General features: G+C 40.4%; 2 protein-coding genes across 2 annotated transcripts in view; one reads left to right on the forward strand and one right to left on the reverse strand.

The window, feature by feature from the left end:
• slc44a5b (solute carrier family 44 member 5b) overlaps window positions 1-8,613 on the forward strand; it is a 67,244-nt gene extending 58,631 nt beyond the window's left edge. Inside the window, exon 23 of the mRNA XM_080879095.1 lies at window positions 8,532-8,613. The gene's annotated coding sequence lies outside the window, so the exon portion shown is untranslated. The remainder of the gene's footprint in view (window positions 1-8,531) is intronic.
• Window positions 1,260-7,472, reverse strand: LOC308394673 (LIM/homeobox protein Lhx8). The gene is made up of 9 exons (XM_080879097.1): window positions 7,166-7,472; window positions 6,425-6,502; window positions 5,640-5,765; window positions 5,344-5,465; window positions 4,488-4,708; window positions 4,236-4,339; window positions 3,398-3,493; window positions 2,713-2,902; window positions 1,260-1,813 (listed from the first exon to the last, which is right to left on the reverse strand). The coding sequence occupies exons 1-9, from the start codon at window positions 7,244-7,246 to the stop codon at window positions 1,737-1,739; spliced, it is 1,095 nt and encodes a 364-aa protein (XP_080735223.1). The 5' UTR covers window positions 7,247-7,472; the 3' UTR covers window positions 1,260-1,736.
• Window positions 8,614-14,683: the final 6,070 nt, after the last annotated feature.

Here is a 14,683-nt window from a genome sequence, read left to right on the forward strand (position 1 = left end):
GTGCATGTAACACGACTGTGGGGCAGAACCAAACCAACAGTAGAGGAGCTGCTTTAAAGATGCTGGATTGGTTTTAATAAGTCTTTTAAGTTCACACTAAGAATATTTGAGTCTTGTATTAATAACCTTAAACAATAACAAAGTTTGTTATTGGAGTAACAGTGTTAAGTGTTTTTGCTACTATGTGTCCTGTTCTTGCATGGTTGTTTGTAACACTAGTGAGTCGCTCGTGTCAAAGCTGCCGTTGGATGGATTTATTAGGTTGGTGAGCCACAGATGAAGCTGATTCCTGTCTGGGAAGAAAAAGATTTAGAGGATTTTGGGAGATCAGTTTGTGGTTTCAAATTTCCCTCAGGCATCGACGTTGGCGAGAGCGGCTCTGTGTGTCAGCCCTGTGATGGACTGGCGACCTGCCCAGGGTGTACACCACCTCCCTCACACCTTGTGTTTTACTGCCATCAACCTTTTACTAGGTTGTGCTTTTTTCAGAGTAGATTCACGCACCGCTTAGAAAGATGTTCTTTAGATCTTTCAGACGTGACTCATGTTTGTGTCTCTGCGGCGTGCTTGTCAAAGCTGAGAACCTGCCCTCATGAGTGACAACACTGCCAGGCTGCCTCACACACCTCCCGCCCCTGTTTGAGCTGAGCACGCTGGGACATGTAACATTAAAAAAAAAAAGGAAAAAAGAAAAACAACTCCTTGTGTATCTGAAAGAAAGAAGAGAAATGATGCATGTAGAGCACAGTGGGGCGTATTACGCATGCAGCAGGTTGTTTTCTTTGGTCTTTTTCTTCTTCTTTCTTTTCTCCACACAAAATAACTACCGTACTCCCATCGGAGTTCGATATCTCTTTGTGTATGTAACTCAGGTTCAGTTTCACTCCAGGTAGTGTGACTTCGTAAGATCTGATAAGTGAAGTAAAAGTGTTTTTATATGCCTTCTCCTCCCTCCTGTGTCTGGAAATTGGATTCTTTTGGTCAACCACAGTCAGCAAGTAGACACAAGTTAAACGTCGCTCTCGGTATAACGCGAGACAGTTTTCTAACCACAAGCTCTTAAAAGTCAAACTCTGAAGATGCTCGAACCTGTCGTAAACAGAAACACTTCAGTTCTGTCTGTATGTCTGCAATTAAAAGTTTCAGGTGTTTGTGTCTAATCAACACATGTTGCCTGTGTGTAAGTTTGACATACAGATATTGTTGTGTTTTAATAATGTTTGCTTTCATCAATAAATCGTTTTTTCTATTTCCTAATTTGTAAACATGCCGAGCCGTGAACGCAGCACGGCCTCAGCTCTCGTGTGTCAAAGCTTTTCAATGACTCCTCCCGGGTTTGTGAAATTAGACATTTATTCTCAAAAGAGACGACACATACAATAAATTAAATTGCAACACTGCTATTCAGTTCATCTTCATGTGGAGTCGACTTTTGTGGGGCTGGTGGCTTTCACTAAGAGTAGCACAATCAGACTTTGTCACCAACAAACAGACAACAAACAAATATAAATATATGACGTCGTGTGTGACGTGCACCGAAGCGTTGCCATGATACATCAGTACATTTAGGGCTGTAAATTATAATGATCCAGAATTTGCTTAACAAACAATATTACGGCAGATTTTATGGTTCACAAAAACTTTAAATTATATTTACCACACGTATCAGATACTGCTGCTAATAATGGAAAAACATTGGTCAGCTGTGTGTGAGTGTAAGGGAGAGAGAGGGCAGCTCAGGCGTTAGACACAGGCAGCGAGGTCATGGCGTGGGCTGGCAGCAGCGGATGAAACAAGGATGGAGGCGAGTGTACTGCAGACACAGAGCAGAGTGACAATATTGATCCAGGTCAGTTTTCCACAAATTGTATTCAAATATGTAACAGACGACAGCACAGTTATGTATTTGCATTGTGATTTGATTGGATGTTTCCTCGTTGCGCTCCTGACAGGGTCAAATATTACATCTCCACAAGGGTTCGAACAGCTGCTCCCTGATTTTCTCATCACAGCGGACGGAGCTGCACATTTGCTTTGTCACAGATTTTATGCCAAATGCCCTTCTGGATGCAACGCTCCCACTTATCCAGATCTGGGACCCTAACCCCCCCTCCTACACACACACACACACACACCCCTCCCTGGCTGGGTTTGTGTCTCCTCCTACTATCAAACAGGGAGGGTGAAATGCTACACCAAAGGCAACAACAACAAAAAACATTATAAGGTTGATTATCTGCTATCTGACGACAAAACTTCCCAATCTCATCGTGTGCGGCGTGGCTGCCAGATCATTTTTTATTACCTGCGCCATTTCATTTGTCATCCTATAGTCTAGTGACGTCATCTACCACTCCTCTAACTTTGATGTTATTTTACTGAGACAAAATCTTAAGCAGGATAAAGTTTTTCTTTCTTCGTCTGGATTTATTCTAGTCGTTTCTACTGATTGTCTAGTTTTCTGGGTCAAAGTAAAGCAGGAGATGGAATAAAATGCTGGTTGTAATATTTAAAGTTCCTGGATTTAAAATCATCTTTATTTCAGAATAATTGTGTTTGGAATTTAAGATATTTGTCCATTTATCCTAAATGCAAATGTTCAATGGGGGCAATTAAAATAAAATAAATATATATCGTTTAGAAATAAGAGAATAAAAAATTCTATTTAATTTAATTACAGTCATGGAAATGTATAAAAAGTCTCGTGCTCACTGTCTATGAAGGAGTGGAGTGCTGAGAGCATCGACCCCTCTGGACCTCCGTAGGCGGTGTATTGCAGCTCCTCGGGGGTCGGGGTGGGCTGGGACAGGTGGCTGGGCTGCAGTGAGGTCATGGGGGTGCTGGAGGTGTGGTTGGGGCTCACGTGCTTCTTGTGGCGTGCTCGACAGTTCTGGAACCAGACCTGAGTTAACGGGACAAGCGCCTTTAGCAGGACTGCATTTGAAAGTCCAAGATAGAAGCACGTCACTGTTTTAGCTCATGTTTCGTCAGCCAAAACAGATGATTTTTTACAGAGTTACAGTCAAGGAGTCATCTTTTGTCCTGTGAGTAAAGCCACTGTCACTGTCTTGTAGTTTTTGGACAGTCAGCAACAGTCAGAACAGATAAAGGTGTCTTATCTAAAAAGGGTTAAACTCTAGAAGCTGCATTACAAATCTGCTTAAAGTATCTCAGGCTTCAGTTAAAGCTTCAGAAAGCATTTTTGTCTTTACAGGCTGAACTGTTTGGTTATTTAGGAGTTTGTTTGGGAACATACGTCGTCCGGATAGTGCAGTAATTACACACAATATACATTATACACACCACATGATATATATTGAAATCCAATAAGAACAAATGTCATAACAGATGATATAGCCATCATCCGTTTGGTCTTCATGCACCGATCTTTACTGACCTGAATGACTCTTCGACTGAGGCCTGTCTGCTCTGCTAGTTTCTGCAGTGTTTGGGCGTCTGGGTTGTTGTCCTGAGCAAACTGAGCCTGCATCACCTGCATGTGCACAAAGTAACACAAAGGTTTACTATGTGGTCCCGTGGGAAGGAAATCCATGATTCATCTGAACATGAGTAACTGTGAGGAGATCTGAGAGCTGCCTTTTAAAGTCTGCCAGAGAGGGTTTAATTCACACAGACGGATAATTCTAATAAAATCATGGAACATATAAGCATTTTGGGATATTCTGCATAAATCTAAACCATTTATTACATTTTAATTCAATAACAAAACTACAGTGGGAATTGCTGAAATAATGTGCATTATAAATATTATTATTGCGAAGATCAGACAAACTTCACATGGTCCAATTTAAAAAACAGATTTCTTATTTTTTTTTCTTCTCTAGTAATTCTGTCCTCTGTGTCATTCAGACTAAATGTATTAAATATCTTGTATCATGTCATCTCTGATGTCAGACACAATGACGCATCTTATCCACCTGTGAAAATAACATCAGGACATTTTTTCCTCTTGAATCCTTTGATATTTTTATTTTTTGACACATAGAAGTGAATTTCCACAATTTAAAAAGTATATGTATACTATGTAAAAAAAAAAAAAAAAAGGAAAAATAATTTTTGAAAGAATTCCAAAAAAATCATTTAAGGGCCAGAAATTCAGCGTTTGTTTGTTTTCTTTTTTATACATTAATTAATTTTTTACCTAAACACAATCTACTTATTTTGTCTTTGTTTTTTCTTATGTGATGAATGAAGAAGAGGAGGAGGAGTTGAACCTGCAGCTGGTCAGCAGTGAAGCTGGTCCGAGCTCTCTTGGAGGGTTTGGGCTGGTTGATCTCCTGTTCGGTGGGCACAGCTCCTTCCATGTTAACGCTGTTTCCTGCAGCCAAATATATTAATATGTTAAAATGAGACATGATACCGTTTCCGGTGGCTTCATTGATGATTCATAAATTTCAAACCGATATTTCAAAAACAGAGAGCAAATTATTCGCGGTCATTTTGGTGGGGTGAGACTTCGGCCTCACCCTTTTCCACCGCCCGCTTGAGGTTGTCCAACATGCAGTCGTAGTGAACCCTGCAAAGCACTTTTCCCTCCACCAGGGCGAACTCCTCCCCGGTGGACAGCTGCCTCTTGCAGGAGAAACAGGCGAAGCAGGCCAGGTGATAGACGTTGCCCTTCGCCCGGCGGACCCAGTCTGTGGAGTGGATGTTCCGCCCGCAGCACGCGCACCAAGTGCCGTATCTCCTGCAGGTGAAGGTCAAAGGAGACAGCCTGATGGTATTTAAAGGATAATAACAGTTTAAATTCCTATAATGATTCCTGCTATTTATGCGTGTAGTTGCACAAAATAATGACCTCACAGTCTAAACAACAACAGGAACGGTGAAAAATCCCACCTGACGTCGATTTAGGCCCCGGTACATGAAATATAAGATGGACCTTTGCCCTGGACCTGGCACACAATTTGTTCCAATTATCCAAACATACGGAATAAAATCCACTAAGTCGTTTTATTAATTTTTATTTATGTCACTATGAAGTTCGTCGACTCACAGAAATTAATGTAAGAAATAATAATGCATTTATTGGTCATTTATTAATTTCATATACATGATATTTGAATAAAATCGGAAACAAATCTCAGGTCCGACTACAGTGTATATTATTATTATTGTTACAATGAAAGCACAGTAATAAAAGCTTAATGAAACAGGACTCAGTGTTCGATATATCTAATTTCTCAAATGCATTACTTGTAGTATTTTTTTTTTTTTAACAGATCGGATTTCATGGGTATTTCCTTTAACGAAAACAGACCCAAACTTATGTTATCGTTGAATCTGCGCTGATAAGCATCTTTAGCAGGGCGATATACTCACCGAAAGTAATCCAGTTTGCAGAAAACCTCTTTTTCTTTGATGTAGCAACTTGTGTGGCTGCCAAGTGAAGTCTGGCACACGCTGCAGGAGAGACAGCGCACATGCCAGCACAAGTCGTTAACCTAAAGCAAAAATATGATGATTTGCTCGGTGAATAAAAGAAGAAAGGAGGGGAAAGAAAAGCAGTTTAGAGCCAAACAGCAGAGGGGAGAAAAAACGTATTCTAGTGTTAAATAGGCAGGAAAAACAATGCATGCAAAATAAATAAAATAAAAATACAAAATGACAGGATTTACCTTTAATAGATATTTATCAACTATTTCCTCGTTGCAGCTCGCACACACAGTTCTGCCCAACAGAGGCGCAGAGGACATCGCCTGCAGGGACGACGCTTCTTCATCCAAAACTTCCACCGGTGCGCCCTGAGGAGATCAGACCTGCGGTTAGAAAATTACGCACAGGAACGCATCCACTCCTAACCTGCAGTACAGCATGAGCTGGTACGCACTGTCACCACCAATAAACAACGTGATTGATAGTCTGAAAAACAACCACAAGAAACTGTCTCTTAAAAATTTACCATTTTTCCCGAATTTCTGTATTTATTTGTTTTAACTGTTAAATCTCGGTCCAGTCACGCCTATCCTTGTCTCCTGGCCACCTGCTGAGTTAGTAATTAAAGTAAAAGGAAAAAACATAAAGAAAAACACTGAAAGCAAAGTTAAGAAGCTCAAAATAGCTAAATCACACTACAGAATAAAATAGGTAAAGCCATAAGGGTCACAGTTTGACCAACGCGAGAACAAAAAGCTTTAAAGTCCAAATCCAAAAAGAAAAAGTCAAAAAGATAGAAAAGTCTGAATAAAGAATAAAGTGCCTTGCGTTTTTATTCCTTTTAGAAGCCAATTAGTGACAAATCCATGAGAAATACATGTCATCTTTCACTAAAAGTTGTCATTTTGTCTGTCCACAGACACAAAAAACAAAATATAATAAATAAAACAACTTTAAAAATTAAAAACAACGTGCTCGTTTTTGAGAATAAACCAAATTGTGGCTGCACCGTTTCCTTCCCGCCTACCATTATGTCTCTCCTGTCTTCAGTGCATTTGCCCAGCAGCTCTTCGTCTCCTTTGCAATCTTCACACATGACGAGAAGCTACGGCGAGAAGAGGATGCTGGTTTGTCAGACTGTCGCAGCTGCCTTAAATGCCCCCTGCTCCTTCCCATAAATATCATGCCTTTCACTTTTCACCATGACAACGCCGGCGATTAAACCAAAATGACATTTAAAGAAGAGAAGGATAGTCATTACTTACAAAAACAGACAACACTTGAACTAATACTCATCCCGTGTCCATTATGTTCTCGAGCTCTGAATTTGTGATTCAGCCGCTGCTCGCGGGCGGGCGCGCGCGCGTGCGCGAGCTGCGGTTAAACCAACCAACACGCCAATTTCACGCGTCAATCAGAAAAGCAGCGCGAGGTCTGAAGGAAAAGGGGATTGATTTATTTAATAACAGCAATTAAAAAGGCTAAGTTCGCCACAAACGTCTACCCCGGGCAACCAAAAGGTGAAGAGGTCTCATTAACTACTTGAGTTTTAATTGCAGAATTCAGGGAGGGCTCATTTTCTTTGACATTTCTTCAAATTGTAAAAATACTGAGCCGCAGCGTGTGAAGGCCGGCTTTAATGACAGACCGAAGCCCACTCTCATTTAATTGGCAAAGCAATTACGACTAATATTTAATCTCTGATACTGACTCACGGCTCAACCTGCTGATCGCGAGTGTACAAGCTACACGCCCGCCCTTCACTCACCTCGTCGTTGGACACCAGAGATCCGTTTTCCTTCTCCTTACCGATGCGACACTCTACTTTTACCTCACTTTTCCAGCGCATGTCTGCGTCCAGCCTGGAAAAGTCGTCCCACTTTCAAAGCGAAGGAAATAAAAAATAAAAAAATCTAACCGCTATCCTTTCCTTCTCCTCCAGGGTTCCTGTGCTTGTGTCAGTCAGTCTGTCCCGAGCTGTTTCCAGAGGGCGTTTCATAACTCCTACTTTCTCCTCGGTGTTGGTCGCGCCTCCCCTTTGGAAATAAGCTTTGAATGCAACTTTTGAGAGGAGCAAAAGTCTGGCGCAGTGAGATTGTTATAAATATTTTTCAAATGAGCGCTTGATTGAAAAAATCCGCATGTTTAAGTTTTACTTCATGATTTCTTTGAATGATATGCAAGTGGTTCAAAAATATTTAAAAGTGTTTAAATATTGCATGTAGTTCACAACTTGTTTGACAGCAGGTTGTATTTCTGCTCCTTCAGAAAGGCCTGCTGAAGCTCCTCTTGCTCCTAAAAACAAAACAGGTGTAATTATGAGGCAAATTATAATAACATGGTAGAATTTACACAAGCTACAAGAAAGTGAAAAGCAAGTGGATGGAAAGATGCTCTATTAAAAATAATAATTGTTTAATATTTTTTAAGGCCTTAAGGAAGAACTTAAAGGTAAATTCAGACCACAGATCCTGTGGCTGCAGGCTTTACAAACATGTTTACAGTGGATTTAAGAAAAGTAATCTGATCTCCTCCAGGGTGGATGTAGCCGTGAATATAAAGACCTTCAAATCAGCAAGGTGCAACATGCAACACTGAGGTGCAGTAGCAATAATAATAAACTAAATGGAGATCCAGTAATATATATATATATAAACTATATACTATTTACTAATGTTCTTAGAAAGAAAGATGGGAAAGATGTAATTCCTACATAAAAGGTGCAAGTGGGTGAATTTTACTGCTATTAAGACTCAATCTCTTTATTTTCTAATCTTTACAATATTATTATATTATATTATCCTGTGTGAATATTTATTCTGCCACAACTAATTACTTCTTGAGCTTTGTGCCATCTGAGCAGAAGGCCAAAAACACTTCAATCTCATAGTTTGTGCTCAGTGAAAGTTCCTGTTAGTTTACAGTTTGAGAACCTTTAAATGTGGTCGTTTATTTTATTATTATTAATTAGAGATCATAAGAAATAAAATCATTCTTTTTAGAGGATTTTTTAAAATCATTGTTACTGCACTGTTAAGTATCTCACCCTGTATGGAGGTCTTGAAACTCTGTATTATTTTCCTTTTTCTTTTTTTTAATGCATCATCTTCTCTTCTTATTTTCATGCAGAACAGAACTAAAGAACGTGCACCACAGTCTCTCCAAACCGCTGGACCCACATTGGATGATTTTGTTGGTAACCAGTTTACAGCAGAGCAAACAGCTAAAACCAGTTGATATGCAGCACCACAGACATCCCGAGTCTCTCTTGTTCTGAAGGCTCGGTTATTCAGTTTTGTGCTTCCATTTGAATTATTAGGAATCCTTTTTCTGTCACGTTTGCTTAAATAAAAGCGATTCAGTCTGTAAGAAATCCAACGTCTGTAATGGTTTTAATATCCTTTTTGTTGTGTGTTTGATTTTTTTCTCTGGGTGGAAATATGAGAATTAACTTTCACCGCTCGTCCTTAGGAGAAATAAACTGATTAAATAATTTTATTACTACCACTGTATGACCGTAAAAGCAGCCTATAATATAAAACAAACTATATCCAGTTATTATCACCCTATCCAGCCATCAGCCGCATGAGTACAATATGGGGAAGGAATAATAATCAGCAGACTGCTCTGTAACAGTTGGATGATTCATGAGATGACTGGTTGTCTGCTAAAGCTGCGGCTCTGCCAAAAAAAACAAAGAGGAAAATGCAAATTGTTAATTTTTGAAACTTGGGAAGCATCAAGAACTGATTTTTTTGGTTTGTTTGTTTATTTTATAAGTTCTACGTTAGTTCAGTTCTAAATGAATTATTATTATATATGAGTGTTGGGTTTTTTTGCACATACTGCAACAGAAAGACCCACCTGCTCTAAGTTGGTATGCAAATCAGTGACACGAGGACATTATATGTTCTCTTTAGGTGGAAATGTAGAAATCCCACAGGGATCAGAAGGGCTGGAATCTCATCAACAAACAGCTTGAGCTACTTTAGAGAAAACACAGTTTGTTGCTTTTTTTTTTGTGGTTTGTTTTTTATTTTTGTTTTTTTTCTTACTCTCACTCATTCACCAACTCAAACCTGTCACTCACGCAATCCAACACTCGGCAAATCCTTTCACTCCAGCCACCACACACACACACACACACACACACACACACACACACACACACACACACACACACACAAATGGATATTGTCTGCCCACAGCTGTTTTGGTGGGAGCTCTGTCTGACCTGCACCAGCATGAGCCTGCATCTGTATCGCACCATCGCAGAGGCATAAAGGAGTTAGCGTGCCTTCAACGAGATGTGTCCTGTTCCACCTGGTGGACATGAATGCTCCTTATCAGATCACGCAGCTCAAACATTGCATTCTGCGGATCAGACATTTCAACTAAAACAGACACAGAATCCTTCGTAGCAGAAAGGGTTTTGAACACGGTAGGAAAAAGTCGGAAAACTGATTTATGTTCTTGTCTCGAGTTCACTGGGAGACGCCAAAGGTGAGAAAAAAGACATGAGCATTTTAACATGAAAGACAATCACATCTCACTCCAATTGACCGTCTGTGGAAAACCTGATATGAGCAGATGTTGGGAAAGATGGAGATCTGAGTGTGTAACAGTTGCATGTTTTCATTTTCAGCGTTGCACGGCTGACTTCGAAAATGTTTTGCGTGATATGGACCAGACAAGAACAATTTCTCATCTGTCAACATACTTACAAACTCGTTCTGCTGCTGCACTGCTTTACATCTGACTGTGGGTGGCGGTTTGGGTATATACAGTCTGTGTATAGGTACTCAAGCATATTGTATGAGAGGTTTAAAGTAGGTCAACAATAGTGGCATCTGAGGTGATGCACAAAAGGGTTTAGGTTAGAAGTTGGGTTCACACTTTTGGATCATTGTGGAACCAAAGAGCAAAAGTAAGTTGGTTTTTGTGCTTTTCTCTGACAAAATTGGGGCTATTAATGGATTCATGTATAACTCATATTACATATAAAAGTAGTTTCCACCATAACAACAGTGTTTAAACTCGTTTTAGCACTTTGTCGCCAGGCAAAGTTAAAGGTTAAAACTCACTTTAGCTCAGTGGCCACATACAGCCCAGTTTGATCTGTCGTGGGCCAACCCTGTAAAACCGAACACATGTGAGATTAGTGTATAATTCCTCTTTCTTTTAGTGAAAATAAGTTTGTATGCATTTCAAATTCAGTAAAACAGATGATGAACAGGCTAAGATTTTTCTTTTTTTTTTAAGTGCAGGTTCAACACCCAAGTTTCTCCACAATCAGTCGGTCTGCTGTCATCAAATGAAAGAATTGCATCAACACGGCTCCCTGGCTGAACCACCTTACTTTTGGGCTACGGCAGCTTTGTCTGTTCAAAAACAGTATAACCAGTGAAGATGATGATTCAGGATAAAATGAACAATTCAGACAACCACACGGAGAATGTGATCACTTTCTATAGGACTTGTAACACAAGTTACAAAACAAAGTGAAAGGTTGTTCTATGCAGTGTTTCTATTCTGCAAAAACCTTCCAGGTGGCCAGATCGGACCAGTCAAAAAAACATACAAAGCACAGAAGCCTTTCAAAGTAAAAGACATCAAAATGTGTTTAATATAGTTCTGAACAGATAAATTAGACTGATTGGTATTTCCTTCATTTCATGCACTTTTTATTTTATGCACAACCTGAAAAATAAAATAAATAATTTGGCACAGCCCAGGAAATAAAGAACACTCAGTGCAACATACAGTGCAATAATACACACTGATAAGTAAAATAAGATAACATAAGTAGTAATAAGAAATGTGACGGGGTAAAAGGTCCATCCTCACTTATATGAAGTATGAAAATAGGAAATGTCTGCTGTGAAAATCCGAGCCCTGCGCGTAATTGTTTTGTTTTTTTATGCAAAAATTTCTCTACATACAAATTATATTTTATTATTTCGTGAAAGATTAATTTCCGAGGACACACAACATCCCCTAATATAGTAAGAACAAGGAATGTGGACGAGTCTCAACCAGTGAAGCACTGAGCGTTTGACCCTGACCAGTCTCTCTAAGAAACTCTCCTAATTGGCTACTTCCACATGGACCTTTGCTTTCTTTAGAGCTGCAACTACTCGTTTATTTCATTGAAATCAGTCCAAATTGGGGTGGTTTACAATTGACACAACGAGTTTGGCATGACCTTTTCTCCTTGCTGTAAATGGGTACTCATTGAATTTGAAGGGGGAGATGGGGTGCTGGAGGGTGGGAGGTGGCTTGGAGGGGGGTGGAGGAGTGTGGTTGCATTAGGTGGGGTGGGGGGGAGGCGAAGGAGGGATTGGGTGGAAATCACAGCAGTGAAAATGGCAGTGCAGTGAAAGAGGGGCCTGATTGCATTGGGACAGCATGTGCGAGGGAGCAGCATGCTCAGCCCAATCAGAGCGACACAAGGAAAAAGTGCTCTTATCAACGAGTAATGGCCCACTTCACAATCACACAGGCACAAAACTGTTCTATTTAATGCTGATTGCAAAAACTGCTCCCCCCCATTTCTGAACCGCATGACTCCCCGAGATCTCCCTGCCACCTCCCAGCTTACAGCCAAGACCCTTTCCTGAATGGAATTTATAATCACCCCTCTTCCATTTCCACGCTAATTGTTATTTTAAGACCTGTGTTGTGTATTAGGTGTTTAGTGCTGGTGAAATTTCTGCCGTGATTACTGTGTTTATTGTGAGCGTGAAGGCAGAGCCATCTTAATCCCAGCAGCTTGACAGGTACTGAAAGTTCAAACAGGAAACTCACCTGCCCGGCTCGTTCACCTTTAGTGTACATCTGTACGTAGAAAGGTTATTGATGAAGTTCCACAAAGGATGCTTCCCATGCGGCTCTGATGACTGATGACAGCATGTCATTCCTTTCAACTTCAGTCCCTGTTTTTTAATTTTTTTGTATACGAAACTGTATCTTTAACAAGAACAATGATCTATCTGCCTGTCTAGAGAAAAAGATCGATAGATGTGTGCACTACCTGCACAGGTACAGCAAATACCTAATCAGCCAATCACCTAGCAGCAACTCAACGCATTTAGGTGTGCAGACATGGTGCAAACAACTTGCTGAAGTTCAAACCGGCCGTGAGGGTGGAGAAGAAAGGACATTAAAGTGACTCTGAATGTGGCATGGTTGTTGGTGCCAGATGAGCTGCTGATTTAATGGAGTTTTCTCACACACAGCCACCTCCAGGGTTTACAGAGAACAGTCGAAAACAGAAAAAAATCATCAGTGAGTGGCAGCTCTCGGGGAGAAAAGGTCGTGTTGATACAAGAGGTCAGAGGAGAATGGCTAGACTGCCTCGAGCTGAAGGGAACCACTTGCTGCAACCAAGGTATGCAGAAGAGCATCTCTGAGTGAACATCACGTGGAGCTACAGCAGCAGAAGAACAGGAAACTCAGGCCACAGTTTTTTGCAGGAAGACTGTAAAAATGTTGTCTATCTGATTAGTCTTGATTTTATTTCGATTTCCTTTGAATGGTAGTTTAAGAATTTGGTGTAAACACCATGAAAGCATGGATGGTGGTGTAATGATGAAGGAGAGCTTTTCTTGGCACACTTTGGGCCCTTTCATACCAACCGAGCATGTTTTAAACACCAAAAGCTGCCATTATATATACAACATGTCCATTCCTTTATGGCCACAGTGTACCCACCTTCTGATGGCTGCTTCCAGCAGGATAACACTCCATGTCACAAAGCTTACATCATCTCAAACTGGTTTCCATAACATGACAATGAATTCACAAAGGCCTCCACAGTCACCAGATCTCAATCCAGTAGAACACCTTTGAGATGAGGTGGAAAAGGAGATTCAAATCAACAACAAATCTGCAGCAATTGTGTGATGCTATCATGTCAATATGGGCCCAAATCTCAGAAATGTTTCCAGTACTTTAGTGAATCTGTGCCAGAAAAGATTATTTGTTACATGTGCGGTTAACTTTGCTTCAGGATAATATTTGTGAACAGTCACACACTGCAGTTCTGCTCATTAATCCTCAGCTTATCAAGCTGAATTTATCAAATATACGTGAAAAAAAATTCCCCCAATTCTTAACCAGGGAGCATTACAGATGGTGTGCATGTATGGCATGTTGAAATACAGTTTCTGATGCCTAAACATACTGTGGTTCTTCTCTCAGGCAGGACATTAAAGACCCTGCTGAACGTCTTTACTTGTAGAAGGATGCTGACAAGAAAACCTCCAAGAAAAAGGGGGATGCCGTTCAGCAACAGCATCAATTCTGACCACTGACCCTCCTGTGCACACAGTGCCGTGATCTATTTATAGGTTGCATGTCTGTATCTCCTGTTGAATATTTGAACCGTGTAGAGCAGCTGAGTACAAAAGCACAGATTGATCCTCTCTTGTGAGCCAGACAGTAGCATGGCTCCCCTCCCTGGCTAACCCTGGAATTGACAAGCCATCAAGTGATTATGAAATTGAGCTTTTTCAGAGAACTCAGTGATGTCTGACATTTTGTGTCATACAATAACAACGTAATTAGACGCTGGAGGATAAGAAGCAACTGATGCAACACTTAATTAATCAGTAATACAGAAGATAAACATTTGAGCAAATATACCGTTTGCATTTGCTCAAACATTTAATGAAGCGCTGCCTTCAGACCTGAAACATGCTACTACATCAATATAAAAATTATGGTGCATTGTGGTAAAAAATAAATAAAAATAATAATAATAATGTTTTTTAAAAAACCCATAATTACAACAGTTGTTCACATTTCCACAAGAGGGCCACAGAGGACCTACAGACCCCACTCCAGTCCCACTGTGGATTTATTGATGGTGGTGGAAAGCGATGGTTTTGCCACTGGACCAGTGATTGTTCAGGTCTACGGGTTTAGTACAGCTCACATATTCAGCCATCACTAAGAATCAGTCATGAAGGAGAGAGCACTGATTTTCACGCCACTGTAGCTTCCACTCAGGGAATTTCCACAGCAGCAGGACTATGCTACACTCACCATTTTAGATTCCCAGGGACACTGACAATGCTCGCTAGTAGCATCACATTGTGAGCATAAATATATTGTGTTTTATTAACTTTTAATATTTAGCCCATTAACTTAACTCCTTTTCTATGTTTGTTTGTTGATTTGTTGCAATCTGGCAGGGATAGCTCAGTAGGTAAAGTGGTCGCCCCATGATCGGAAGGTCGGCGGTTCGAATCCACCTAACGGCTACCCTGAGGTACCCCTGAGC

This window comes from Rhamphochromis sp. 'chilingali' (genome assembly GCF_963969265.1).
Source record: "Rhamphochromis sp. 'chilingali' genome assembly, chromosome: 3".
NCBI classification, from domain to species: Eukaryota; Metazoa; Chordata; class Actinopteri; order Cichliformes; family Cichlidae; genus Rhamphochromis; species Rhamphochromis sp. 'chilingali'.